This window comes from Ovis canadensis, chromosome 18, assembly GCF_042477335.2.
Source record: "Ovis canadensis isolate MfBH-ARS-UI-01 breed Bighorn chromosome 18, ARS-UI_OviCan_v2, whole genome shotgun sequence".
Classification (NCBI taxonomy): Eukaryota; Metazoa; Chordata; class Mammalia; order Artiodactyla; family Bovidae; genus Ovis; species Ovis canadensis.
In genome coordinates, this window is record NC_091262.1 from 79,136,719 (window position 1) to 79,164,087 (window position 27,369).

Here is a 27,369-nt window from a genome sequence, read left to right on the forward strand (position 1 = left end):
CTCTTCCACAGTCCTGCCCTCCTTCCCTGAATGGGGAATGGGCTGGGGATGTTATTTTGAGCAGGCGAGAAGGGAAGAAGTATTCATACAGGGGGCTGACCCCTTTGTCCACTTGTTTCCACTCCCCAGAGAGGTTGTAGAGAGGTGGAGAGCGTGTGCCCAGGCCTGATTCCAGGGAGGGGGCACCAGGCGGGCTCCGCCCCTTGACATTTACTCCGAGGCTGGCATTTGCCACCTGCAAACATGATGATGTGGAACGGAGCCCGGGAGGGGATCTTTACAAAGGGCAGGATCCGGGCTCCGGGATGTTGTATCCGGAGCTTACCAGAAAGATCTATGTGATTCGTCGGAGCCAAATGCCCACGGTTCCTGGACGCCTCCCTCCTCAGGGACATCTCGGGAGCCCCCTCCACGTGGGCTGGGCTGATGGGCAGAGTCAGGATGGAGGCCGATCCCCAGCCAGTCCCGGACTTTGCCAGACCCCCGCCCCTTCTCCTCGGTATTCAGGATGCCTCTCTTTGGGCTGTGTTGAATTTTAGAGGCTTTGGTGAATGCTCAGTCTCAGGCAAACACATATTTTGGATTTTGTGTGTCATTATGCAGAAAATTGGAGAAGGCAATGGCACCCTACTCCAGTACTCTTGCCTGGAAAATCCCATGGACAGAGGAGCCTGGTAGGCTGCAGTCCATGGGGTCGCTAGGAGTCGGGCTTGTCTGAGCGACTTCACTTTCACTTTTCACTTTCATGCATTAGAGAAGGAAATGGCAACCCACCCCAGTGTTCTTGCCTGGAGAATCCCAGGGACGGGGGAGCCTGGTGGGCTACCGTCTCTGGGGTCACACAGAGTCGGACATGACTGATGTGAGTTGGCGGCAACAGCATGCAGAAAATGGGGGCTTCCCTGATAGCTCAGTTGGTAAAGAATCCTCCTGCAATGCAGGAGATCCTGGTTCGATTCCTGCATCAGGAAGATCCCCTGGAAAAGGAAGAGGCTACCCACTCCAGTATTCTGGCCTGGAGAATTATGGGGACCGTAGAGTCCAGCAAAGAGCTGAACACTTTTCACGCAGAAAATAGAGTAATAGGTATAATAGGTCAAGTTCTTCATTTAAAGAAGTTGAAACGTAGCATCATCCATCTGCCATCGTCCAGTGTTGAAAGAAAGGATCATTTTCAGGAAAATTCTTTTTTGGTGGATTGGCCCATCCCTGAGCAGTAAGCGGTGAAAATGAGGCCCTAGCCAGCCAGACAGACAGGTGGGAGGGGTTCCCTGGCCGTTTGTGGTGGTGCTGGGCCGGTCCTCAGGGCCGCCTCTAGCTGGATGCTTCCCGGTGTGCGCAGGTATCAGGAAGAGATGGTGGTCTTGCTGGAAAGCTGGTCCTTGGGCCCCACCTGCTTCCCCCACGGTGGAGGGAGGATGGGGAAGGGGGCTGAGAGCATCGCTGTGCCCCCGCGCGTCTGGAAAGGAAGAAAATGCCCCCTTCCTTACCCTTCAGTCTCCCACCTGCACGTTGCTTGTGGGGCTGATGGCAGCTTTCAGGGCCCCTGACCTTGTGTCTCCTGACTCGTGACTCAAACCCCAAACGTATTTCTCCAAATAATGTCAAAAACTGGCAAGACTTAAGGGCAACGGGAGGGATGTGTTTCTTATTCATTCATTTACATGAAGGAACTTAAATGTGGTTTTTTTTTTAATGACCAATCTGACTTCCAGAAAGAAAAAAAATCACCCGTCTTTAATGAGCTTGCTAATGAATTTTTCCTTGAAAAGAGGAAGGCAGCTTTACACAGAAGGGAGTGTGGAGGGAAACAAATTAAGGCCCCAAAGGGTTAAAGGGCAGTGGACAATGTAGAAACCGCCATTGTGAGCTGAATCAGAAGGTCTGGGGTGCTGGGAGCATTTTCTTTTTAGAAGACTGACATTTAACAAGTTGCAAATAAGCCCCAAGAACTGGTTCCTTTTTCCATCTGCGGCTTTGAGCTCTGCCCCTTGTCCTAAAGAAGGACTTAAAGGGGTCTGACTACCTTGGTCTCCCATCCCCGGTTTGAACAGATGGAAAATTCTGGAAAAGAGTTAGTTACAGCTTTCCAAATGAGGCCATCTGAAGCATGGGATCCCCATGTTGAAAGGAAGAGAATGGTCTGTAGGGGAGAGTGGAGGCTTTCACTCTGGCGCACCCCCCCAACAGTTCCAATGGGCAGCCCCAAGTCCCAGCTGCCTGCCTATGGCCATTTTTTGGGGGGGAGTGTCTAAGGCAGGAGTTAAGCTGAGGTAGCACTCTGTTATCGGCGTCTCATGAGTCAGAGTTTTGGGGCCAGGAGGGGAGAGAATGAAGGGACTCTTGGAAATCTACCGGGAGGAGGTCAGCCCCCTACAGTGTCCACTGCCAGGCACACCCCCCACACCACATGCAGCAGCAGCAGCAGCAGGAGGGATCTCAAGGTCACTTGGATCCAGCAGAGGTCGAGGGTCCCCTCCTCAGTGCCCAGGCGACATGCTAGCAGTGCCCAAGAGGCTCATTTCTGAATGCCCACACATCCTCGAATTCCTCGTGCCTTCCAGATTTTAGATACTTGGCCCCTTATCCCTTGGGGAACTCACCGAGGGCCTTGGCAGTCGTGAGGGGCCTGCAGGCAGAGCAGGTGCGGGGCGGCCGAGGCCGGGGCAGGCCCCAACTTGGGAAGGGTGTGTGTGTGTGTGTGTGTGTGTGTGTGCGTGTGTGTGTGTGTGTGTGTGAGAGAGAGAGAGAGAGAAGAATTAATTAAGGGAGAGGAGAGTGGTGGAGGGTATAGTCATGACTCTCCTAATTGCTCTCCAATTTCTTTGGGCTTCAACAAAAATCCAGATGGAGGGTTCTTAAGTCCTCCTTCCTGGGAGTCGGGGGGCCAGGGTGGCGGGGGAGGAAGGCTGCCCACCACCTTCTGCCGGGCGTCTCTTTGCAGAGTGAATAGGGTCTTTGGCAGGGGTTTAAGGAGGGGACTTAGCCTGGGAGCTCCCAGGGCGGTGCAGATGGAGACAAAGGCCTCGCAGAAGGAATGTGGGGAGCCCCCCACGGAGAACAGCCACCTGGGGATAATTGGGAGGCCCAGCGCAGATGAGTTTTCCCAGGTTCTGTGAATACATTCTCTCAATAGAAGGTGCCCTTTCTTCACATGAAAAGAGGAAACCTCAATTACCTCCCCCTGAAACTGTGTGCGTGTGCGTGTGTTCCCTCCGGGGGCTGCGGCAGGGCCCCTCGCCCTTGTGTGCATGGCGGGGGCTCCGAGGCGCATAGACGAGAGGCCGTACAAAGCATGTCCAACCAGCCGCCCCCGCGGTGCGACCCCAGACCAGCCCGGACTCCCCCGACCCGGGCCTTTCTCTTTGCGAGTTTCTCAGGAGGGGGAAGCAGAGTCGCCCTGCCTGTAAACGAGAATCTGATCAAACCGGGCCCAATGCCCGAGAAACAGCCGAAGGAGACAGAAGTCCAGGGTGGAAAGTTGGGGAGGAGGCTGGTCGGTGGCGGGGCAGAGACTGACCACACGTCTGTGCTGGCCGTGCAGACTCACAGCCGTGCTGGTCCTTCCAGCTCTTTCCCTGGGCCGCTCCGTGGAGCGGGGGATCAAGTCATTCCTTCGGGTTAGGAAACTGGGGCTTCTGTGGCTCCAAGATCCATGGGGCTGATGCTTGCACTTAGGAAAGGTGAGAGAGGCAGGCAGTCAGCAGGGGGCTCAGGGTCGGGGCCACCCTGAGCAAGGGGACCCTCTGAGCTGGAGAAAATCAAGTTGGCACCCTCGCTGCCCCCAACTGTCCCGAGGACTCAGGCCCTTCTGGAGGAACCCAGGGCAGAGTCCCTGCCACAGGATGAAAGCGTCCTGGTTCTGAGTCTCTGCTGGTGCCTTTGTGGCTGCTGGCTTCTGGGCCTCAGTTTCCCCATCTGTAAAATGAGGCAGGGATGTCGGCACTAGAAAGATAAGGGCTCTTTCACCAGAGGAGGGGATGGGGGTCCCCAGGTGTTCAAATTGGGCCCCCACTGGCCTCCTGGCTGGGGGCAGGGACCCCCTCCTACTCAGGCCTGGTCAGTCAAAGGAGAGAGTCCAGATTGGGCACTTTGGGTGCCCCAGGGTCAGGCAGCAGGTCTGCATTGGTCCTCTGGGGACCTGGTTCCAGCCTATGCTCAGCTCCCACTGTGACTATGACCTTGGTCCCCAGTGGGCCTCAGTTTTCCTCTCTACGAAATGGGGGCAGTGCAGGATCATGGTCACCTCAGGGTCCGTGGGGCCCTGGGTTCCTTCCAGCTGCTCGGGGGTTTGTTTGCTGAGTCTTGAGAGTCAGAGGGCTGGAGATCACTGGTCTTCGTCTCTCCACCCTCTTTTACTTCCAAGACAAGGAAAGCAGAGACCCGAGGGAGCCGGGTGTGAAGCCCACCGCCCGTGGCCAGGCAGCAGGGTTCACAGTCGTCAGCCAGTCCCCTCGGTCAGCTCTTTGTGAACACAGATCCTAATAAGGCTCGTGGCCCAGAGCAGCTCGGTGGACTATTCTTCCACGCAGGTGGGCTGCCAGCCAAGCCTGGAACACCTTTCTGGGCCGTGTAATGAGCCTGGCCCGTGGCTGCGGTCCCAGGAGGGTGTGCCAGGCCGCACCCTCCCCTGCGGCTCGCCCCGGGGCCTTTTGGTCAGGAGACCTTCTGCGGCACCTCTGTGGGTGCCCTGGCCCGCTCCGTGGAGAACTTCCTGAAAAAGCCATCAGGCAGAGAGGCAAAGTTCTGGAAAAGCGATCAGCCGGCTGCCCCGGCTGCCCATCCTAGACTCAGTTTTGCAAACATCTCTAGCTGTCTCTGTGCTTCGGTGCACGGTAGTAAAGAGCGCACAAACCCGAGGCCAGGCCTGCACCCGGTGATTACCACGGTGGGCTACAGCCTTTGTTTGCTGACCTTGGTTGCTACAATACCTGCGAGCTGAAATGAGGGATCGGGAAATTGCCAGCTTCAATTAGACCGGCAGCCTGCCTTCCCAAGTGCCTCTGCCACTCTATCCATTAACGGTAAACATACGCCAAATAGGCCCTAATTCTCTCTAATTGCCCACTCCTGAAGCAAAGAGTGAAATTCCAGGAAGAGGCATATGTAAACAGCCCCCATCCCCCGGCCAACTGAAATCAGAGGACTGATGGGGGCCGGCGAGAGGTTGGTGGTGGTGGGGGGGACGTGATTTCAAAAGCTGTCCCAATTACCTCTCCTATTTTCATAAATGAGCCCGCAATGTTCAGGGCCCTGGCCTTCACAAAGGTACAGGAAATGAGGTCCGCCAAGAGCTTGCATCTGTTGGGGAAAGTTGTGAGGGGGTGATCTCTCCTCAACAGGTAGGAGGGCGAGGCTGATGACTGTTTGGATAAACTGCGGGCTTCTATTTCTGAGAATCACCATTTTATGAAAAATCGTCCTTTTCCATCTTTTCCCTGCACTCAACACCCACAAATGATATATGTATATATTTTTCGATTTCAATATTTATTGTATAGAAGAAAAGTAGATTAATTAGTAAATAGTAAAAGGTTTGGGAGGATAAATATATTACAGTAGGAAAAATTCTAAAATTTTATTTCTTTAAATCTATTTTTTAATCGGAGGGAAATTGCTTTACGGTGTTGTGTTGGCTACAGTGTTGCGTCTGCCCTACAACACAAGTCAAGTCAGTCATATACACACACACACACACACTCACACACACACACACACACATATATAATTATGACTGATCCACAAACTATTTGTACCAGACACCAGATCAAGGAGGTCCCATTTGCCCCTAAAGTAGAGGAACTTTAAAAATCTTGAGAGGCAGTATACGGGTAGCTGATTCATGATGTTGAACAGCAGAGACTAACGCAACGTTGTAAAGCAGGTATCCTCCGATTAAAAAAAATATATCCTATGATAAACCGTAGTGGAAAACAATATTAAGAAAAGAACTAAATGTGTGTATCTCTTTGCTGCACCACAGGAAATAGCAATGTTGCTAATCAACCATACTTCAGTAAAAAGAAAAAGAAAGAAAACATTTCCTGAGAAGCAGAGCTAGGGTTTTCTAACCCTCGTAAGCCCCAGAGGATGATTTTGGAGTAGTTAGCAGGGCTTCCTGTGTGCATCGTGAGCGCAGCACGTGCGTTTATGAGGTCTCCGATCAGTTGCTTGCGACAAGTGTTCCTCTGGACCCTAGAAGGAAGCTTGTGTTTTCCTTTGGTTCCAGACACTGACTCATCTCTGCAGTGTCTTCGTCTGTCATGATTGCAGCCCAGCACCGCAGTGCTAATCCATCACCACGGTCGCAGGGCTGGGACACACACGGAGCTCAGAAACCAAGGCATGACTTTGCTGGGGCAGTGTCCTTAGTCGCAGCCTGGGGGTCTGTGCGAAAGTTGATTATGAACAACCGGGAAACTCTGAGGGCTCCTGCGGTCCCTGGGGACAGAAGCAGGTAAAAAACCCAGATGCCCTGAGCTGCTTCTGATTTCCCCAGTCCTGTTAAAAGACACCAAAGAGAACCAAACTGGAAAGACATAGCAAAGCCCTTTCCTACCTCTTCGTCCTGTGGGAAAGGGCGGTAGCTGTGGTCTTGCTGTGTGTTCCGGGTCTAGAGCCCGGTCGTCCTCTTAGGACCGTGGTGTTGATGACAGGGTCACCCCTGGGTGCTCATGGGTCTCTGGGGAAGGGCTGGAAACTCTCCTGAGTGATGGGTCTGCAATATGGCCCAGAGCCCCCTTAGATAACCGGTCTACCCTGATCACCCATGGGCTGATGACTGCTTGATTAACTCTGGTTTTTTAAAAAGACTTCCTGTTTCTTGCTTATAAAATCAACCAGTTAGGGGAATAGAGTGTTTGGGAAGCTCAAGGTCAGGGGAAGGAATTCTTAGGAGGCTTGGGAGCAAGAGGTGAGCCCCCTGGGGCCCTGGCCAAGTCTTGGGCACCCCAGTGAGTGAACCATGGGCAAGGGGGTTGAAGTACCCAAATGGCTTAAGTCAGGACAGGGGGCTTGGAGAGGACCTCTTCCTTCCTTGGGTTTCCTTGGAGGGCTACTGGGCTCTCCTTGTTCTTTCTTCCTTTTCTCAAGTTTTTATTTCTCATTCTTGCCTTGATTTGGCTGCCTCCTCACCTCAGTCATCAGATAAAAGAATTAACAGGGACCTACTGTATAGCCCAAGGGAACTCTATTGAATACCCTGTGATAACCTATCATGGAAAAGAATCTGAAAAAGGATAGATAAATGTATTTGCATCACTGAGTCACTTTGCTATACGCTTGAAACTAACACAACATTGTAAACATCAACTATGCTTCACTATAAAATAAAAAATTAAAAAAAGAAAAACACACCAAACCTCCCTCAGTCATCACAGACCACCTGTTGGGCACACTTACCTACCAGAGCCTCCTGGGTATATGTCCAACGTCAACTCCTTTAAAATAGTTTTAGAAAATGGCTGACCTTTTTTTTTTTCCTGAGCAGTTTTAGATTTATAGAAAAAGTAAGTGGCGAGTACAGTTCATACTCGTCACCTGCCCTCCCACCCCCGTTTCCCCCGAGGTCAACATCTGGCCTCAGTGTGCGGCGCTTGTTGCCATTGACAAGCTGACCTTGATAACATAGCTGTTAACTGAAATTCATGGTTTCTGTTGTTCTTTGTATCCTACAGTCTGTGGGTTTTGACAGATGTATCGTGGCACATGTCTATCACTGCTCAGCTCGTTCTTTTTAAACTTGAAGGCAAATACTTGACGTCAGAGATTTGACATGCCTGGTCAGGGCTTTTTATATGGGGCTGGTGAAAACTCGTAGGTAATTGTTCAGGTGAAGCCGTTTGTCCAGGCAGCCCTGTCCCTTCATCTTGCATCTCATGGTTTTAGGACATGCTGCTCATTCAGGACCCCACAACCCTGGTGTGGTCCACAGCATACTTTCCTAGTCTCAGCCAGGGCCTGCTGCCCTCGCCCTTCATCATGCACGCACTACCCTGCGCACGCTAGCCCTGGCTCAGCTGTGCCCTGCAGCGCCCTTCTCCCTGGCGGAGTGCACTTCCAGGAAGCCGTCTGTGCAGCCTTTGAGTGTGGCTAGCTGCAGCTCTCACTCATGCAGTGACCCCGAGCCTTTGGGTTCCGTGAAACAGGTCTAGCATCACGGTGGCACCAACCCACCCCGAGGGCCCTGGGGTCAGGAGCCATGTCCACGCCAGCCCCTGTCAGCTCCAGATATACTTGGAGCTGGGAAAGGGGGAGCTTGGCAGGTGAGAGCACTCGTGAGTGTGTGTAAAGAGAAGAGAAAGGCTTGATTTCATCAGTTCCACTCTTGAAGTTGGGGCGTCTCTGCCTCTGTTGGGTGAGATTCTCTTTGAGTGACCCAGTGCTTTCTCGTTCCAGCCGAAGCCATCATCTGGAATCCTCCGTGGTCCAGGACCTCGAACCCGCCACCCCAGCACCCTCTAGCTCCATAATCGTAAGTTGTTGGGGTGTGGGGGCCACATCTGAGGCTGGTCACTGAGGGAAGCGGGCTGCCGCCCCGACAGCCTCGTGGGGAGGGATGGGTGAGCACTGGTCGGAGGTCCCCGCCCAGAAAGGGGTGCCCAGGGAGCCGTACTGAGTGTGAATCTCGGGGGCTCGCGTTCAGAGGTGCACCCCCACCCTCCTCACGGCACCTCTGTGGCAAAGGGATGCTACAGGTGGCCTCAAGTGCCGCACCCGCACAGAATTCCTCCTCTTTCACAAAGGAAGTGAATGGCCCTTTCATGACCGAGCCTCACTTTGGCTCTTGTGTGGCAGGGCAGACTAGGATGGAAGTGGCCTAGCTGGGGGGCCCTTCGACGGGCCAAGGAGAAAACGCAGGCGGTGGCACCAGCCTCTGAAGCCGTCTCCGAGCTCCAATAATCTTCGCTTGCCTCCCCCCTTGAAATGTCCAAATGGACAGACTTTCTGTCTTCAAAGCTTCCGGCCAAACCTCTTCAAGCTTTTCATTGTTTGGGACTGGGACGCTTAGCAATAGTGATGGGTAGTTCCTTTTTTATTTGCCTCGAAAGGCGAAAATATATTTTTGTGTGTGTGACTATAGACAAAGCCGTCTGCTTTCAGATGAATTCTGTGTCCGTCATCTCCCACCAGGGAGGTTGTGTATACCATGTGTGCCTCTGTGTACTCTTGGGTCTTGAAACAGGTTTCTCACAGGGATGACCATTCAGAGGGGTCCTTGGGGAAGCGCCTGCCCCACCAGCGGGCCTGGGGAGTCTGACCCCTGTCTGTGTCGGGTGTGGGCCCCGGGGGGGGGGGGGGCGTCCGCTGCACTCACGTGTGTTCTGCCTGTGCCTGCATCTGCCATGCTTACGTGTCAGGGACTGTGGGTTTTGTGCACCTTGGTGCTCAACTGGATGAGAGGGGGTGGGAGGTCAGAGATACTGTGAATGCCCTGCTGTTCTGGTTGGGAAGTCGTTTTGCTGGGCTCTGTTACCTGATCCAAAGAAGCGAGTGGATGGATAAATGAATGGAGGCGTGAAAGAACGAATAAACAAATAAGTAATGTAAAGAAGTATACCCTGAAGGAGATCCAGTTGGATACATAGGAGATCAATAGATAAGTCGATGAAGCAGGGAATCAGTATGTAAATAGGGCCATGCAGAAACCAGTATCCGGTTATCCTGGACTAAGGCACACGAGCAATTCAAATACATAGCACCTATCGTTTGTCCATAAGGGAATAAAAACCTACATGACAGAAAGGAGGAATAAGGAGTCGGGATGTGTAAGCCAGCGGTGAGGCTGGGATGGTGGGGCCCGTCAAAGTGAAAAGATGGCAGAGAGGGTACCAGGGATTGAAAGTGGCAAGGGAAATGGAAAGATGCAAATTAATACGTAAAAAATAAGGTAGCTTTTAAAATTAGGGGGTGAGAAAAATACTCCCCATAAGGAGGACTATGTCAGGTTATTATAAACCAAGCATTAGGATTAATCCAAATACGTGCTCTTGGCAGCAGAAAAAAAAAGAGAAAACACCAGAGGAAGAGCTCAAAGAACAGTTAAAAGTGAAAAAAGACCCAGGGGACCAGAGATGAGATTTAACTTTAACCCAAAGTTTTCTAATTCTGGGCACACATACGTAAAGACTGAAATGAAAGAAAGTAAAAAAAAAAAAGAGATAAAAATGAAGGGACGAATGGGTGAGCAGTGGACATACCTGAATCCTGAAGGGAGCATGGCAGAAAGGGTTTTGAGTCATCCAGTCCTGTGAGCTGAGGTCTGTTCCATGAAGGGATTAAAAAAGAGAATAACGTATCTAAATAAAAATCTAGAAATGTGGAAGAAAAAGTAACGGGTGTGAAGTCCAGAAAAATATTAGTGGGTGAGCAGATCAACACACAGAGGAAGGCAGTGCTAGGAGTTGAGTAATAGGCGGTCGTGAATCGAGGGCTGTGGTTAGTCCGACCCTGAAAGCCACAGGACTATCAAAATATAATAAATATCTCAGTGAACAAGTGAGCGAGCATCTAAAGAGACAGAGACGGCGTGGAGTGAGGAGGAGAGGCTGTGGTCACGCCAAAGCTCCAGGAAAATGAGAGAAGACAAGTGAGAAAAAGTGAGAAAGGAGGAAACGTGGAAAGTTGCAACGAAAGAGAGTAAAAGAAGGTGATAAATGAGTAGATCCTTGGAAGCAGGCGAGGCTGAGAATCCAAACTGGATCAATATGGGTCAAAATCTGAACAGGCACTCGATGAGTAGAGGAGTTAATACCTAATAAGAAAAAGAAACAGGAAGGAAGACTGACATGAGTGAATGAATGAAGGACAGCCAGAAGGAACCAGTGACTGAGAGGCGGGGCTGAAGGGCCTGGGGGTGCTGTTTGCAGGTGACGTTAGGCTCCATCAGGTCGTGGCACCTGAGCTCCAAAGAATGCGAGAGAGAGAGAGAGAGAGAGAGAGAGAGAGAGAGAGAGAGAGAGAGAGAGAGAGTAAAGGCGAGAAACAGTGAAACTGAAAATGGGAAAGAAACGACAAGTCAGAAGCCAGATTAGAGATGCGAAAAGCAAAAGGAATACACTAATAGACAGATAAATGCATGTATAAGAGAGGGTTGTTCTAGGAATAAGAATGGGAGGGGACGTGAACCATGCGCATGGATGGATCCACATCTGGGCTTCTGAGATGGGTCACCACCCACCCAACCAGGAGGCAGGTCCAAGCCGAAATACGTAAGGGAGGACCTCAGAAAGGCCAGGGCGGGAGGATCCATTGCTTGTAGATTCTCATGTATCCAGTCAGGTACCCTACCATCTAGAAGTGTAAAAACAATTACCAAAGAGAAAGAAAGCCTGGATGGGTGCATGAATGCCCGAGAGAAAAAATTTGCAGTGATCAATGAAGCTGATGTGAGGGGTGTTAGGGTGCAGCCGTTTCCTGGTGCCCAATCTCCAAGAGAAAGAAAGGCAGTAAGAAAAAAGCCTGAAAGACTGGTAGAAAAGAACAATTAATTAAGATGGGAGGGGAAAAAAATAAAAAGTTTCTATAAAGAAGTAAAAAAAGATAGTAAGTATGTCAGTGAAGTCTGTGAGAGGGGACTGGTTTAGCACAGATTATCCACGTTCATTCAGATCTCCGGCCCCAAAGTTGATAAACAGTAAAAAGAACAATAGCATAAATAAAAGCCTGCAGGGATAAACACACGTGTTCCACGAGACGGCGTGGAATGAGTTTGAAAAATTGAGGGGGAGACGGGGAGAAAGAAAGGTATGGGAGAAGAAATGGAAATGGATGGATGGAAGAGAAAAAGGCACTTCCTGGATAAGTGCTTAAGAAACATATTATTCATTTAATATAAAAACTAGTAAAAGCTGAAGTTCATCAGAAAGAAAGAATAAATAAGGGGATGGCTGTGTGAATGAGTGAATGAGGAAGGGGACTTTGATGAATTAGCCTCTGCACCTGAGGCTCTTGAGAATAAAAGAATACCAAAAGAGCCAGTGAGGATGGAGGAGGAGCATAGGCAATTATGACAAGAAGGATATTAGCAATAAAAGCATATTGAATGAATAAATAAATATGTACATAAATTACGAGAGACAGGGCCATGCTAGAACAAAAAAAATGAGAAGGCACCATGCAGCGGGAATTGTGAGTGATTCAAAACTGGGCTCCTGAGAGAATTAAATAAGTCCTCCCGCAAATCACCAGTACAAGGAGTTAACGAACCAAAGGGGCCCTACGTGGACCGGTGCCGAGAAGCCTCCAGGAACTGCAAATGATAGTTAATCCAATTCTGTGCACCTGAGGTCCATAAATAAAAGAATAAATATTGAAATAGAAGAGTGAGAAAATGAATGAAAGGACCCACGAATGACTGAATCAGTAATGGGAATGCCTGAGACGGCCCATGGGATTGTCACTCATCTCACCCAAGACACCTGAGGTTCCTAAGAGTGAAAGAGAAGCCGAGAAAGAAACGAGGCAAAAGGGAAACTTAAGTGAAAGAGAAAGGTGGGGGGCCCAGCAGAAAGGCAGTGAAGACGTGGGTGTGTCGGAGAGAAGGGTCTGTTAGGATTAGGGGTGAGGTGTTCATCAACCCTAATGATGGATAAGGTCACCCAGTCCCCTCTTCTAAGGCAAAGGAGGATGGAGAGATTAAAAAAGAAGCAGCAAAAAAAAAAAAGAGAGAGAGAGAGAGAGAAAGGAAAGACAGTAAATCAACCACCAAAGTGATAAATGCTTCGTTAAGAGAGGTTGTCTGAACAGGAATGATAATTAGTTTACATACTACTCCTTAAATAGATAAATGCATTACACCTTTCCGAGAATAAATGAAAAATAGAGCAAATACCCAGCCCCAAGACAAGGCTGCACCTTTTATTATCTTTATATCATAAAATATAGGCAATGGAGGTCCATAAATAAAAATAAATAAAATAAATAAATAAAAGAATAAATAGCAAAATCTAAAAGGTGACTGGTGGCGAGGAAGAAAGATTGCAAAGGCAAGTAAGCACATGGTCCTATGATGGTTGTTTCGGAGGTGGAGTTTTGACCGCTCTCATGATTTCGCAGGATAAGCCAGGATGAGAATGAAAGGAAGGGCAGATGCGAGACGGCCTGAGTGGATGAATGAGATGGTGTTGCTTGGACCAGGGGTGTTGCATGTGGGATCCTGACTCATCCTTCTTGACCTGAGTTTGTAAGAATGAAGGAATGAAAGTAAGCGTGAGAGAAATAAGAAAGCAGAAATGGAAATAATGTATAAACAAATAAGGGAGACCTTCATGAACCAAAGGCTGTGATTCAAGTCATGCTGTTGAAGTCAGTAGTGAATGAGTGGAAGAAATGGCTGCATGGAAGGAAGGGAGGAAAGAAGGCGAAGGAAGAAGGGAAATGAAGGGAGAGCGGGGGGAAGCCTTCCTGTCTAGGGCCTCCAGGTCCCCAGCAGCTGGGTGGAGTGGGTGGCCCTTGGCATGCGGGGTGCTTGTGGCGTGCACTTCCGGCGGGGAGGGGCTGGCCCGGGGGGACCCTTGCCTGGAGTGGCACCGTCACGTCCTGGCTGTGGGGCCATTTCACCTCGTTGCTCTCGTCCTGTTTTCCCCGTGTGTAGACGTGGAATGGCATCGGCTCCCTGCTTGGGTGGATCGTGGGGGCAAATGCTGCCCTGCCTGTTGGCAGTGCCCCGTCTAGAGCCCCGGAGAGGCAGAAGGGCTCGGGCCCCAGGAGTCTGCAGAAGGTTGCGGGAACAGGGGGTGTTGGGCCAGGTGGGTGTCCTGGCCCCTCCCTGGGCCTGGGTCACCTGTGGGGGAGGCTTTTCCCGCCAGGGGGCAGCAGAGGGTCAGGGAGCAAGGGGCCCTGGGTAAAGCGTTGTCCTGGTAGGGGTGCCCCCTGCCTCCGGGGCCCACTGCGCTGTCCTGGGGCGGGGTGGGGGCCCCCCTCACCTCCAGGACCCGTGCAAGGGAGAGGCGGGTGGGAAGGGGGCCAACATGGCCTCATCACAGAAACCTTGTTCCCGCAGCTTTCTGAAACATGTCCGGGAGCCCTCCAGCTGGGTCATCCGTGGGTGGGCTGCTGTCCCTTCCCAACTCGGGGTGTCCTGGGGCAGGTGCATCTCAGCCCGGGGTTGGCAGAAGTGGTCCCAGGACCCTGCCCCCGTCCCCCTGGCATCCCCGGAGCCCGTTTCAAGGCCTTACTACCTTCTCAATTGTTTTGCGATGTACTCTCTGTATTTTGGCGAAAAAAAAAAAAATGGCCTTTGCATGCTGTGGTGTTGAACGCGTCTTCTCTCCTCCCGCCCTGCCCCCGCCCTGCCCCTCGCTGGGGCTGTTTGTACTGATCGTTTTGAATCCCAGGGACACCCTGGTTCTGTGTAGTCCCTTTTTCTCTGTATTGGTAGGATTTGTGCACCTGTGTGTGGTGTGCCTGTGTCTGTCTATCAATCCAAGGATCAAAGTCCCTCTCGACTTCTCGATTCCAGTCTGGGATATTAAAAAAAAAAAAAAAATTGGATTCCTAACCAGTGCCCTGAACGTGAGGAGCCCACTTGGCTGGACCCAGGATTCGTGGCTAGGAGCACGGGGAGCCCCGGGGGTGGAATCTGGTGGAGGTGGGGCTGGAGCGTTGCCTGGTGGGTGGGGCTGAGGGGCTGATTACTCTGCTAGGAGTGACTCTGGGCCCCGGGTGGGGACAGGGAGTGGTCGGGGTGGGATGGAGTCGGTGGGTCTAGTCCAGCCCAGCAATGCCCCAGGCATGCTTGGATGTCAGGTGGCAGGGAGGCGGAGAAGCAGGAGCCGCAGCTACAGACAGGGTACAGGGAGGGAGCCAGGGGCCCGAGGCCAACCTCTGTGCTCTTAGCGCGGGCCCTGAGTGGACACAGGTGGCCTTTAGGAGAGGAGGACGCGGAGTCACGTGTCAGGAGCTACCCTTCCCTGCCTCCAGTGCCACGTGTCCAGGCCACGTGAGCAGGGCTTCATGGGCCCGAGATGGTGCTGGGGCTTCAGGGCTCTGCTCTCTTCTGTTTTGGAATCTGGGGGCCCGGGTTCTGCCTGAAGCCTGGGGTGGGGGGTGGCGCACTTCTTAACTCCAAAGACAGCTACTCAGAGAAGGGTCCCCAAAGAGCCCCCCAAGCAGCCCAGGCATCATCGCGTGGGCTGGACTGGGGGTCAGGGGAGCTTGGGGCAGGAAGAGCCTGGGAGGGTCTTTTGGAAGAACCCAAGTGTGGTTGTTTTAAAAGGCAGCTGAGGGTTAGAAGATGGAGAAAGTGTTAGGTGTAGAATAGGAGGGGATCACAGCCCAGTTCGCAGAGGAGATGGGCAGGAACAGAAGCAGACTCCTAAGGAGAGGGGCCTTCTCCCGGGGACCAAGGGGCTGTCCAGGGTCATGTGGGTGGAAATAGGCAGGTGGGGGAATGTCCCGAGGGGAGGGTGGGTTGGGATTGGATGAGTTCTGTCCTAGGAATGCTGGGGGCCTGAGGGTCCCTGGGTCAGGGTTTCTGAAGGTCTCCAGTTCTGGGACGCTGGGTTTCAGCCCAGGACTCCCAGGGCCGCAGAAGCCAGGGGTGGAAATTCCACATGGGCCCTTGTCTGGTTCTGTCCGTGCCCGACCCACGAGGTCCAAGGTTGGGTTTCAGCGCTCCTCTCTGATCACGGCCTGTCTCAAGTGTGTGCTTCCTCTTTCCCTTTTCAAAGAAAGAACAAATCTTGTCTGTTGACTTTGACCTTTTCAGGCACCCCTTGCACAAATCCTTCCCTTGATGGTACCAGGAGCCACAAGTCTCCTTGGATTTCTGTATGACTCCCAACTCAGGGAGGTTGGCCTTGGGGCTGGCCTGCCAGAGGGTGGAGGGCGGAGGCTGGGTCTCTGGGGCAGATGGGCCAGAGGCCCTGCTGTGATCTTGACTGTAACTGGTGTGGATAGCACGTGACTTGGAGCAGATCACCCATCATTTGACATATCACTCATCTTTATTTCTCCCCTTCAGATTCTGTTTATAAGCACACTGTTTTTTTAATGGACATCTAATTTTTTAAAATGAGCATCCATTTTTTAAACCTAATTGCTATTCTTCACCACATACACTTTTTTTTTTTTTAATTTTTGCATCCCACCTTTTCCATATTCCGCTGTCAACATTTTTCTTTCTTCCATATACTTCATCACCTCACTGGCTGCCTTGTGTCTCACTGAGTGGCTGTATCAGTCATTCACCACATCAACCTGCAATTATCACTCTGGCTATGCATAATTCATCTTTTTTAATGTTACAAATTATGCCACAGCTAATAACTTAGCACACCCCCCTTTTTCATTCTTATGAATTATTTTCCCACACCTGGAAGTGATCTTTGCTTTGTGGTATGTCAATTTCTCCTGCTAGGCTGTGAACCCTTGAGGGCAAGGAGCTTGTTGCATTGATCTTTGTATCTCTAATGCCTGAAATGTTGTAGATATAAATGTTAGATGAGAGGATAGGAGGATGGATGAAAGTGTGAGTGAGTGCCTGGTTGGCTGTTGGAGGCGAGGATGGGAGAATGGATGAATAAATTGGAGTGGTGAATGAACAAATGAATTTTCTGGTGTTGAGTTTCTTGAGGAAAGGCCAGGAATTTTTGTATGACTACTAATTTCAGAAGGCTTGTAGCATTTTATGATGTCCAGGGATGTATTAGCATTTTGTTAAGATGTTGCTAATTTATCTCTGTTAAAAAGTGTTTTTCTGTCATTTTAACTTGCACTGCTTTGATGACTAATGACGGTTGAACATTTTACTGTGTTTGTTAAAAAAAATTACATCTTCTGTGAACTGTTTGTCCAAGTCCGCTGGGTCATGGCTTTGTGGTAAGACTGGCCAAGGGTGGAATGAGGGTCCTTGGGATGTAGTGAGCCCTTCATCTCTGGGGTCATTCAAGGGACAGGACAGGCAGATACTCGATGAGTGTAGCTTCAAGGAGATTCAATTAGTAGGAGTGGGGTGGCCTAGATGACCCTTCAGGTCTCTTTGACTCTTCCTGGAAAATGCACATTGGGATGATATTCTCCCTTTGGCAGCCCAGTGATGTTTAAGGCTGCCTCTCCTGGGTGGGCTTGTACATTTATGATCTATAAACTCTCAGCTCACCCTCTGTAACTCTTGTGGTGCAAGAATCTCTTTGACCCTCCAAGGTCCAGACAACTGTGCTGCCATCTTGAATGTTAGTTAAGTGGTGGCCTTCCTGCCTCCACCCCCTGCCCCCATTTCACTTTGAGGAAGACAACCCCTTGGATCACCACTTGGCACCTCTCAGGGCAATCAGCTGAGGCAATCTGCTGCCCTTCATGTTCCTAGTGCCCTCTGATGTGTGAGCCATTGTCCCACTGGCCTCCATGGTGGTCTTTGGGGTTTAATTAAGTATTTCAGATCAGGTCAGATAGTGAATCTGCCTTCAGAAATGGGGCAACTCAATTCCACAAGCCAAAGAGTAGAATGGCCCCCATATTCTCCTTGAGCTTCTTCCCTCATGGTTCACCCCAGGGGTAGCCAGGTCTCAGAAGTCATCATGGCCATTTGGGAAGGGCACGTGACCCAGCTTGCCCCTGCTTTCCAGAATACCCTCTGCTTGCAGCCGAGGGCCGTGTCTTCCCACCGACCGTCTACTATAGCACTGAGCGCTGTTTGCCCGTGTCAGATTTCTCACCCACATGTTTGGGAGGCCAGTGATGATTCCCAGCATTACTTGGATCCATCCATCCATCCATCCATCCATCCATCCATCCATCTATCCATCTATCCATTGCATTTGGCCTCTCAACCTGGTGCTTTGGCCTTTCCCTTTCCTGAAAGCAAACCTTTTCCTTGTGGGCAGGCTGTGTAGCGCCATGGGCTGTGGTTATGAAGTGAACGCCCTTACTTGTGGCTTCTTCCTCCGGGGTCACTGCTCTGAGCATGTCCCAGCTGGATGTCGTCTGCCACATCATCCACACGGCTTCCTTCCCCATGGCGTATTCCCATGCATCACACACTGCGAGGGATCCAGGGCCCGGGGGCCCAGGGTGGCCCCTGTCCCCACCCAGGAGTGGAGATGTCCCCTCCCCAACCCCAGGCCACCTTGCCTGGTGCATCGCCCCTGCCATGAGCTTTGCCCTCAGCCTCTCCACTTCCTCTACCAGATGACAGCGGTTGTAACTCATCCTTTCATCCCTTCATTCACTCCACTCCCAGCCCGCAAACATTCGAAAAGGTCAGCTGGTGCTATACTAGAGCTGGGTCACAAGGTTGCATTGCGACACCCCGTCTCGAAAGAAAAGATGAGTGTGTTTGCTGGGGGCTAGTCACAAGGCGGGATCCTTGGTTCAGCGTGCCCACCCCTCGGCCAAAGTTCTGTCGAAATTTTGATTGCCCTCTCCAACTTCGTTCCTCTGCAAACTGGGTTGATTAGTAATCAGCAAGCTGTGTTCCCTGGGTGCTCAGAAATCATAGCCCAGAGTCTCAAGAGGCCAGAATGATAGCTGGAGTGGGGATGGGGGGGATCTGAAACAAACAGCTGATTCTGGCCGTGAGCAGGATTTCGAGTCATTAGGACATCTTCATCTTGCACAAAGGGCGAGTTTCAGAGTCCTTCCTGTCCCTTGGAGATTGGTTCATTCTGGGCTCTATTGAGAGAAAACTGGGGGAGACGATTGCTGGTTTGGATGGTGAGGGTCATGCCCCACCGTGAGGTCTGCACAGAGCAATCTATTGGCACAGCAGGGCATCCGGGCTGCCTGACGCTTGGCAACCCCGGGATGTATCCGTGATCCAGGTTCCCAGCCAGGTGGGGCTTCCCACCATAGATCTTGGGGGCTCTCCTGGGAAGTCTGCGTTTGACTTACTGCCTTGGACAGTGGGTGTAGTGGACAAAGCCAGGACCCTGGAGCTGGACAAGCATGTGGTTTAGACTCACGGGCATGGCCGAGTTCTGGCTGCTGGGCAGAACACGGCACCCGCCTCTCAGGGCTGTTGTGCGCATCTGCTGTAACCGAGGTTTTGAACTGTGACCCTGTAGGGTGGTGCGCGTGCCCCCGGGAGTAGGCGGCGGGTGGCGGGGTGACAGGCTGGGAGGGGCAGCCTGATTGGGACAGCTCAGTGGGCAGTCTTTCTAGCAAGCACACAGCAGGTATTATGGGATCGAATGCTGAATTCATATGGCATTTGAAAGGTAGGTAGGGGTAATTTTGGGGTTAGGGTTAGGCTGGGGAATGGGGATCGCTCTGGGCAATGCCCTGGCCCCCTGGGGTACGCGTTCGCACCCACCTCTGGAACAGGTTGTATCTTGCCTACCACTGTGTCTGGCCTGTGGGCGGCACTTACCCTCCACAAGTGACCCCTCCCAGCAGTATCCTCCCCGCAAAATATTAGGCACCGGTTGTCAAAGACACTACACCCCCATCCCCCAACCCCCCACCGCCCAATGTCCCCTCTCCCCCTTCTCAACATTTGGGCTCAAGTGTCAGCTGCCTGGGTGCCTAACACAGTACCAGGCCAGTGGTAGGGGTCGCCTTCCATTTCTGTTGGAAGGATGAATGAGTAGATGGTCGAATAACACAATTGTAACCCAGTGTAAGCAGCGATTGTATATAACCTTGACTAAGAGATTGTCCTCCGCTCCTGATTAACCTGTTAACCAGTTACTGTATCTTATGGACCTTTGTGTGATATATGTTGTTCAGAAACCAGGACTCTGGTTTCAGATGTCACTTGGTGGAACTTTCGCTGTCCGATGAATGAGTCGATGTTTTGTGTTAGAAACGAGAATCTGGCTGATGTGTAACTAACTGTGCACGGTCGGTCAAGGCACTTCTCTGTGACCATCGGTCTTCTTTTGGTCTCCTTTTTTCTAAGCCGTGGGTCACCGGAAAGCTTACCTCACAGGGTTGTTGTGAGAGCTCAGGGTTGGGTGAACTTTAACGGCATTTATTAAATGCTGGCCGTCACTGAAAGTGATCATGTGTTGGCGGCTGTTTGGAAGGGAGCAGGGAAGCTTTCGCTAGTTCTAAATGAATAAAAAGTTGGTCTTGACCTTATAATAAGATTGTATTTCCGACAGTCACTGGGACGTGTGAGACAGAGGTCAAGTAGCCTGAGAGTGTTCAGTGATGCAGGTCCAGAGTAAATATTGCCTCAGTTAATGAGTGATGGCTTTTCTCCTTCCTTGGAGGCTCCTTTCCTCTCCCCGCCTCCCTCCCTGGGCAGCTGTTTGCGCAGGTGACTGTTCCTGCCAGGTCTGTGGAGGGACTTTTGTGAGTCCCCCAAGGGTATTTGTTAGGGGGGAGGAGCAAGGACCGTTTAGAGAGAGCCCAAGGAAGGGTTTCTGGATAACATCCTAGGGACTAAAACTCCCTCTTCTGCCATTTAGGGAAAAGGCTCCTGCTCATTTGGCATGTGGGCCCATTTAACAGATGAGCGAGTTGTGTCCAAGCCAGGATTGAACAGTCCTCCATGAAAAGCCAGAGGGTGCTCTCTCAACTCAGTCAAAGCAAACCCTCCCAGTTCCACGGCTGGTCTCTGCCAGCCCAAATGTGCCCCAGGGTGTCCCTGTCCCTACCACATGCCTAGCAGTGCCCGTGTGGAGCTTCAGTGGGACCTGGAAACTTGGCCGAATTAGATATTGCCCCTCTTCCTGCTTAGGAGACATCCCCTTGGGGTCATTGTGGATCCAGGGGTCTCCACGAGTGCACGGAATTCCTTTCCTGGCCCTTGTCTCACATGTGGAGAGCGGGGTTCTGCAGAACACCCCCAGATTCCATTCCAGGTGGGCTGGAGTTGGGGGTCTCCTCTGGCCCCTCCCCCTGCAGAAGCCTCCCTGACCCCTCATTTGGCCTCTGGCTTTGACAGCCTCAGTGGGCTGTGTCCACACGTGGCCACCCTGTGTCCTTGAGAACTTTTCTGAAGCTCCCGAGGGGATCCACAGGTAGAGACAGGTGGCTAGGGCCCTCCTCCCAAGGGACTGTGAGTCTGTGTGTAGGTGTCTGCTCCTGGACGGTCCTCGGGCCTGTGTGCCCAGAGGTGAGGAGTGTTTTCAGGGCCTCGTCCTCCTGAGCAGGGCAGGCCTGGGTCCCTGTCTCCAGAGGGTGGGGAGAAAACTGAGGCTCAGTGAGGGTTAGGGTTTCGAGTCAGGGTCAGGGTCCTCAGTGAGGGTTAGGGTTTCGAGTCAGGGTCAGGGTCCTCAGTGAGGGTTAGGGTTTCGAGTCAGGGTCAGGGTCCTCAGTGAGGGTTAGGGTTTCGAGTCAGGGTCAGGGTCCTCATTGAGGGTTAGGGTTTCGAGTCAGGGTCAGGGTCCTCAGTGAGGGTTAGGGTTTCGAGTCCTCAGTGAGGGTTAGGGTTTCGAGTCAGGGTCAGGGTACTCAGTGAGGGTTAGGGTTTCGAGTCAGGGTCGGGGTTCTCAGAACCCCCTCCCTGACTCTGAGACTTAGACTTCTCTGACCCTGATGGTCCTGCTTCCTGTGTAGTAGGCGCTTAACAGATGCTCACTGATGGGCGAGCGGGGTTTTAGTGGATGTGAAAAGCTGAACTGACTGTTGGCTGATGGACACATTGACTCTGCATGCATCTCTGTAAGGAAAGAGGGTGTTTCTTGGCAAAGACTCTCCAGGGCAGACCCTGAGGGTCTCTGTCTGAAGTGGGGGCTCACCCTGGGGAAGCTTCTGGATGCAAATAGCTGTCTTCTGACTGTTTCTGGAAATATTTATATCTAGAATAAAACTTTGTGTGGGCTAAAATATGTACTCCTATGTGCTGTGGTCCAAGTTATTTTTTAAAAATGTTGTTGGCATGTAGTTGACACACAATATTGTGTTATTTTCTTCTGTACAGCAAAGTGACTTGGTGTTACATATATATTCTGTTTTCATATTCTTTCCCACTATATTGTATCACAGGGTATTGAATTCGGTTCCTTGTGTCACGCAGTAGGTGGTCCAGGCAATGTTGCTAATGCGGCGTTTGGCAGGTCCCCAGTGGCAGAGGTGTTCTGGCCACCCCCTTGCCCGCTCTGGGTCTCAGGAGCCCTCGCTCTTGGGAGGGGAGGTCTTTGACCTGAGAAGTCTTTATCCTCACCATTGGTGACCAACCACCTTCGCCTATAAGGTACATGCCTGGTCTGAGATGCTGCCTGGTCACCCAGCAAATGAGGGGGGATTGGATCCCAGACCTTAATTCCTTTCTGTCACTCTCTCTTGTCTCCCCCAGCTGGGGCTCTGGGGGGTGGGGATCTTACCCATTGGAGTTCTGGGTGTGGCCGCAGTATTTGCCCGTGCAGTGGCCTTGAGGGGTTACTTGAACCATCCCAAGCCTGGTTCCCCTCTCTGTAGAATGAGTACATAATGGCAGTGTCTGCTCAGGGGCTGCTGGCTAACCTGTCTCGATGGGCCCCGTACACCGGTCCTGAGAATCAAGGTCTGACGTTCAAAGCTATCTAAGCACCTATATGTGTGGGGCCTGGATGGGTTTGTTCACCTGTAATCTGAAAATAGTCACATCTACGTGGCGTGGTTATTGTTGGGTTTGAGGAGGTTGTTTATGTGAAAATCAGTGCTTTGTTACCTGGCCTCCTGTTTGAGGTTGGCCACAGCGCCCTGCAGCCTGTGGGTCCTGATCACAGAAACCCTGTGCTTTCTGGAACTATGGTGGCCCCAGAAACTGCTGGGCAGAGTGGAGGGTGTCAGGGGAGCACCCGGCCAGCCTAGGGGACTCAGTGAGGAACAGGAAGCTTTGCTCTTCAATACAGAGATGTAACAGGTTCAGAGGGGAGGGGACTGAGGTCCAGGTAGGCAGAATCAGGGAGAATTTTCAGAAACTCCCAAAGGAGGAGTAGGTTTCCAGGTGGCTCAGATGGAAAGAATCTGCCTGCAGTACAGGAGAACCGGGCTTAATCCCTGGGTCAGGAAGATCCCCTGGAGAAGAGCATGGCAACCCACTCCAGTATTCTTGCCTGGAGAATCCCATGGACAGAGGAACCTGGCAGGCTACAGTCCATGAGTTTGCAAAGAGTCGGACACGACTGAGTGCCTGACACTTTCTCTTTCAGAGGGGGAGGAAGCTGGTAGTTTAGAAAATGCCCTGGTCTAATTGGTAATGGCTTAGACAGGAGAGCTGGGGTGGTTTCTCCAAAGGCCAAGATTTCTAGATTTCAGTTGGTTAGGCGAGGACCATCGGAGTTACTGATGCAGGAGCGTGTGATGCTTCTGGAAATTAGAGGAGGAGGAGACCAGGGAGGGGGTGATGTGAAGGGTACCAGGTGGAGGGCAGGAGCTGGTGGCTGGGTGCTCCCCTCTCCCTGTGTGGTCCAGGCCCCGAGCATCCCTTCTCCTAAATGTGTCTGCCCCTTGCCTGCTGCCTGCCTGTGTGCATAAGAACTCTTGTCAGCCTGTGAGCCCGGGAGTGGATGGCCTTCATCTGCGCCTATGTCTCTCTCAGCCTCCACAGCCACAGGGGACACCTGCACGCGTTCCCACGGGACAGGCTGGACCCAAAGACTCTGGACCTGGGCTGACCCCCCTGTGCAGAGGGGCGTGTCCTCCCCGCCTCCCCTCCCTCTGACTGATGGACTTCACTGATCTGAGTGTCAGACATGCGGGCCGGACCCCCTCCCTGCCCCTCACGAACCCTGAGACTTGGGAGAGCGCTGGGCCTCGCTGTCCACATCTGAGAAATGGGCTCGGACACCTACCTCACAGGGCTGTTGTGAGGAGCCTGTGCCAGGGTCGGAAAGCACCCTCCCCCAGTGGCGGGGGCGGGGCTTGGCACGGCCCATTGTGCTCTCAATAAATATGTTTCTTGTCTTAACAAAAACAGCGATGGATGTGCTACTAATCTGAGGCGGGGTGAATGTTGGGATGCTGTCTGGCTGGGGGCTTCCTGTCACCTTGGGCCCGTGTGATGGGGGAGTGGGGGATCCAGCTCGGGTCCCGGGAAGCCACCTGTCCCCTGCCCGTCGGGCACTCAGGGGCGATGGGAGGCCCAGAAGCAAAGCTGGCCTGCTGGGCTCCTGAGGCAGATGCATGTTGGGATGAACTAACCTGGGCTGGTCCCCTTCTTCTGCTGGTTTGAAGATGCCAGGTTTCTTTCTAGAAAGGCATGTAGACAGGAGATGGAGGTGCCACTCCAGGGCTGTGACTCTTCCTCCCATTTCTCACACACCCCCAGGGCCCTGGCAGGGGGCCTGGTAGAACAGTCGTAATGCTTAAACCAATGGTGAGTGGACTGCCATGCGGTCCAGCCGGGCTGTGACCCAGGGCCAACATTCATCCCACCAGTTGGCTTCTGAGCAGGTCTCAAGGGCCCGAAAAAGTAGCTCCTGAATTGCAGCCCCTGCCCTCTGGCAGGGGGCACCCCTGGCACCCCCATGGCTCAGCTCAGGAAGGTCAGACTGTTGACCAGCAGCGTATGGCTGGAGCCGAATGGGGACAGAGGGGGACAAGTGCTAGGGAGCTTCGGACCTGAGCCCACGAGGAGTCCTGGGACAGCACGCTTGGCTTCGCTGGAGCAGATGATCTGGACCCTCACCCAGCGGGAAAGAGGGGCTGCCCACTGCCACTGCCTCCGTCAACGCCAAAACCACCAGCGCCGCCACTGGCAGCGCCAAGGCCACCACCAGCCCTGCCATCTCCTCCTTCCCCATTTCCTCCTCTCCTCCGTCCTCCTTTTCCTCCCCTCCCCTCCCCTCCTCATGAGGAAGTGCCTCAGGAGAGCTACAGGCAAGTCCCACCGTGATTGCACGGGGCTGAGAGTGGCCCCTTTGCAAAGAGAAAGCACCACCTCTGGACTGTGGCCATATCTCAGCCAAGGAGGCTTGACCCCAGTCCCTGAAGGGGATGTGGACAGTCCAGGCAACACTGAGATGAGGAGAAGACCGCCTCTTAATGTGCCCACCAGATGAGTCTATGCCCGGGCAAGCGAGAGCTGAGAGTCCAGGAGAGTCTTGCTTGTAGTGGGCAGAGTCCCAGTCTCTGATGAAGCTCACACATCCAGAAGGAAGGTCCCCTTGATGTTCCAGAGCCGAGAGCCTAGCTCCACCATCGGATGAAGCTCACACATCCAGAAGGAAGGTCCCCTTGATGTTCCAGAGCCAAGAGCCCAGCTCCACCCTCGGATGAAGCTCACACATCCAGAAGGAAGGTCCCCTTGATGTTCTCGAGCTGAGACTCCCAGCTCCACCCTCCAATGAAGCTCACACATCCAGAAGGAAGGTTCCCTTGATGTTCCAGAGCTGAGATTCCCAGCTCCACCCTCCAGTGAGGCTCAGCTGTCTGTGATGAGGGACCTCTTTGATGTTCCAGAGCTGAGACCTCATCTCTGGCTTCCCGTGAACCTTGGTCATCCAGACTGAGGGCCCCTGTGATGTCTAGAGCTAAGAACCCAGCTCTAGCCTCTGATGAACTTCACATTGTCTGTGATGAATGACCCCTGTCTATGTTCCAGCACTGAGACTCCAGCTCTGGCCTCTAGTGAACCTCAGGCATCCAGAATGGGGGCCACTTTGATATTTCAGAACCGAGACCCTAGCTCCAGCTTCCGATAAAGCTCAGACAGGTGGAACTGAGAAAGTCTCGAGGCCGTGGGCTTGCCTGGGCAGGACTTGATGTGACCAAGGTTTGACTGGACTGGAGGCGGCAGAGGGGACTCTGCTTTCCACGTGTGGCCTGCAGACTCCTCACTAGCAGCGCGTGAGGTAGCCTTTGCATCCCGTAGGAAGCTGGGTTCCAGATGCGTAAGGAGAGAGGTGCAGCAGGGACTGCTGGCGGCGGAGGAGGCGAGGACAAGCCCAGCCGCAGAAGTCATGGATCGTGGGTGGGTCCTGCTGCCGGAGCCCGCCCCTGAGTGTGCAGCAGAGCACTGTTCAGTCATGTTGGACTCATGGCTGGCTGCGCACCAGACTTGACCCATGGGGCTGCCAAGTTGGCCGGACCCTGGAATGTAACCCAAGTTCGTTTCCCTGACTTAGCTCCTCTCCCGGGGGAAGGTGCTAAACGCCCACTGGCCAGTCCAGCGTGAGGCTGAGACCTTGGGGCTGGTCAGATCTGGTTGCCTATTTCCAGCAACGGAAGCTTATTATTGAGGTTGGGGCTGCGAGGGGGCCAGGCCATCGCCATGGGTGGTGAAGATGGCGTGGACAGCAGAGGAGGCCCCAGACAACACAGGGACTTGATGGTTGCACGTGCCGCTGTGTTTTGAACTGGGACCCTACTCCCAGCACCTGGATGGTCGCCGTGATCCCTTGGACGCTGGCTTGACCCCAGTCTGTCCACTAAACCAAAGAGGGGTGGCAATGAATGAAATGAGGCCAAAAACACTGCCTTGCTCAGAAACCCTAAGAACGTTGTGGGCTGACACAGTCGAAGTGATGAAAAGTGTCAACATTGTGGGAAGAGAATGCTGAGTGTTATTCTGCATGTGCTGACTTTAAAATCTGTAGACTGGGAGGTTCTGAGAATCTGATATCATCATTTATGCCATTCAGACATAGCTACAATGATATATCCTAGAAACTGACTTATTTTCTGCAGTTGGAGTCTGCAGGAAAAGGGAGCAGCTAGCGAGCATTCTTGGAAAACACATCCTAACGATGCCAGCATCGTTTTGGTGATGTTTCCTGGAAATTCATTCGAATCTGGAACTGTGCACACAAGAGCTTCTTTTATGAGTAATTGGAACTCGAGACCTGGGTTGGAATGGAGGAGAAATGTTGTCTTAGAGGACTGCCCCACCCCTCACCGTCATTGGGCCAAGTTATTTTAGGAGATTTCCAAGAACAGGCAATTATTAGAATCACTCCTTGCTGATTTCCTAGAAGTCCTCACAACAGTCTCCTAAGCCAAATGTGAAACGGGTGTGCCAGCGGGCTCATAATGTTTGTGAAAAAAATGTGAAGTTGCTCTGTGACATCTTCAGCTGCAGGAAGCAAGGCTCAAAGTCGAACGGAGGTGGTGGAAGTCAGGACAGAGGGAGCTTCTGGACCAGGGGGCAGAGCCTCCAGACTTGACGCAGGTCGAAGATGATGATACAGCCCCTCCCAGAAAGACTGTCGAAGGTTTTCTGGAGTGTGCTAGGTATTGTGCTGAGACTCTGGGAAAAGAGACAGATTTGATTCAGTCCCCGCCCTCCAAGTGCAAAAGACTAAATTCCAGGTGCTGTTGCTGCTGTGGTCTCAGTGTAGAGGGCTCCCCTTTGATCAGGTCCATGGTGGTCTCCCAGTCAGCTCCCATTTTACAGATGGAAACACTGAGGCTGAGAGACAGATTGGTTACTCGATGTCCATTTAGACCAGACCTCTCTCTCTGGAGGTCAGATCTTCCAGACAACAGACTGCCTCTGACTGTACTGAGATTCAGGAAGAGACCGGAAGGCTGAACAGATTGCCCACAGACGCCCAT

The 27,369-nt window shown here is 52.4% G+C and overlaps 1 protein-coding gene across 13 annotated transcripts in view; it reads left to right on the forward strand.

The window, feature by feature from the left end:
* The window catches only part of LOC138423649 (uncharacterized), a 36,218-nt gene extending 12,430 nt beyond the window's left edge, over nucleotides 1–23,788 (forward strand). For 7 of the 13 annotated variants that reach the window (XR_011250337.1, XM_069559810.1, XM_069559809.1 and 4 more), the window contains 2 exons: nucleotides 8,398–8,473; nucleotides 23,414–23,788. Coding sequence is in view for 12 of the 13 variants with exons in the window: in XM_069559802.1 (XP_069415903.1) it covers nucleotides 8,398–8,473; nucleotides 23,414–23,536 (199 nt within the window). In the remaining variant the exon portion in view is untranslated. Of the gene's footprint in view, nucleotides 1–8,397; nucleotides 8,474–8,796; nucleotides 12,665–23,413 lie in introns of those variants that run through there. The other 6 variants (XM_069559812.1, XM_069559814.1, XM_069559808.1 and 3 more) reach the window with 1 other exon arrangement.
* Nucleotides 23,789–27,369: the final 3,581 nt, after the last annotated feature.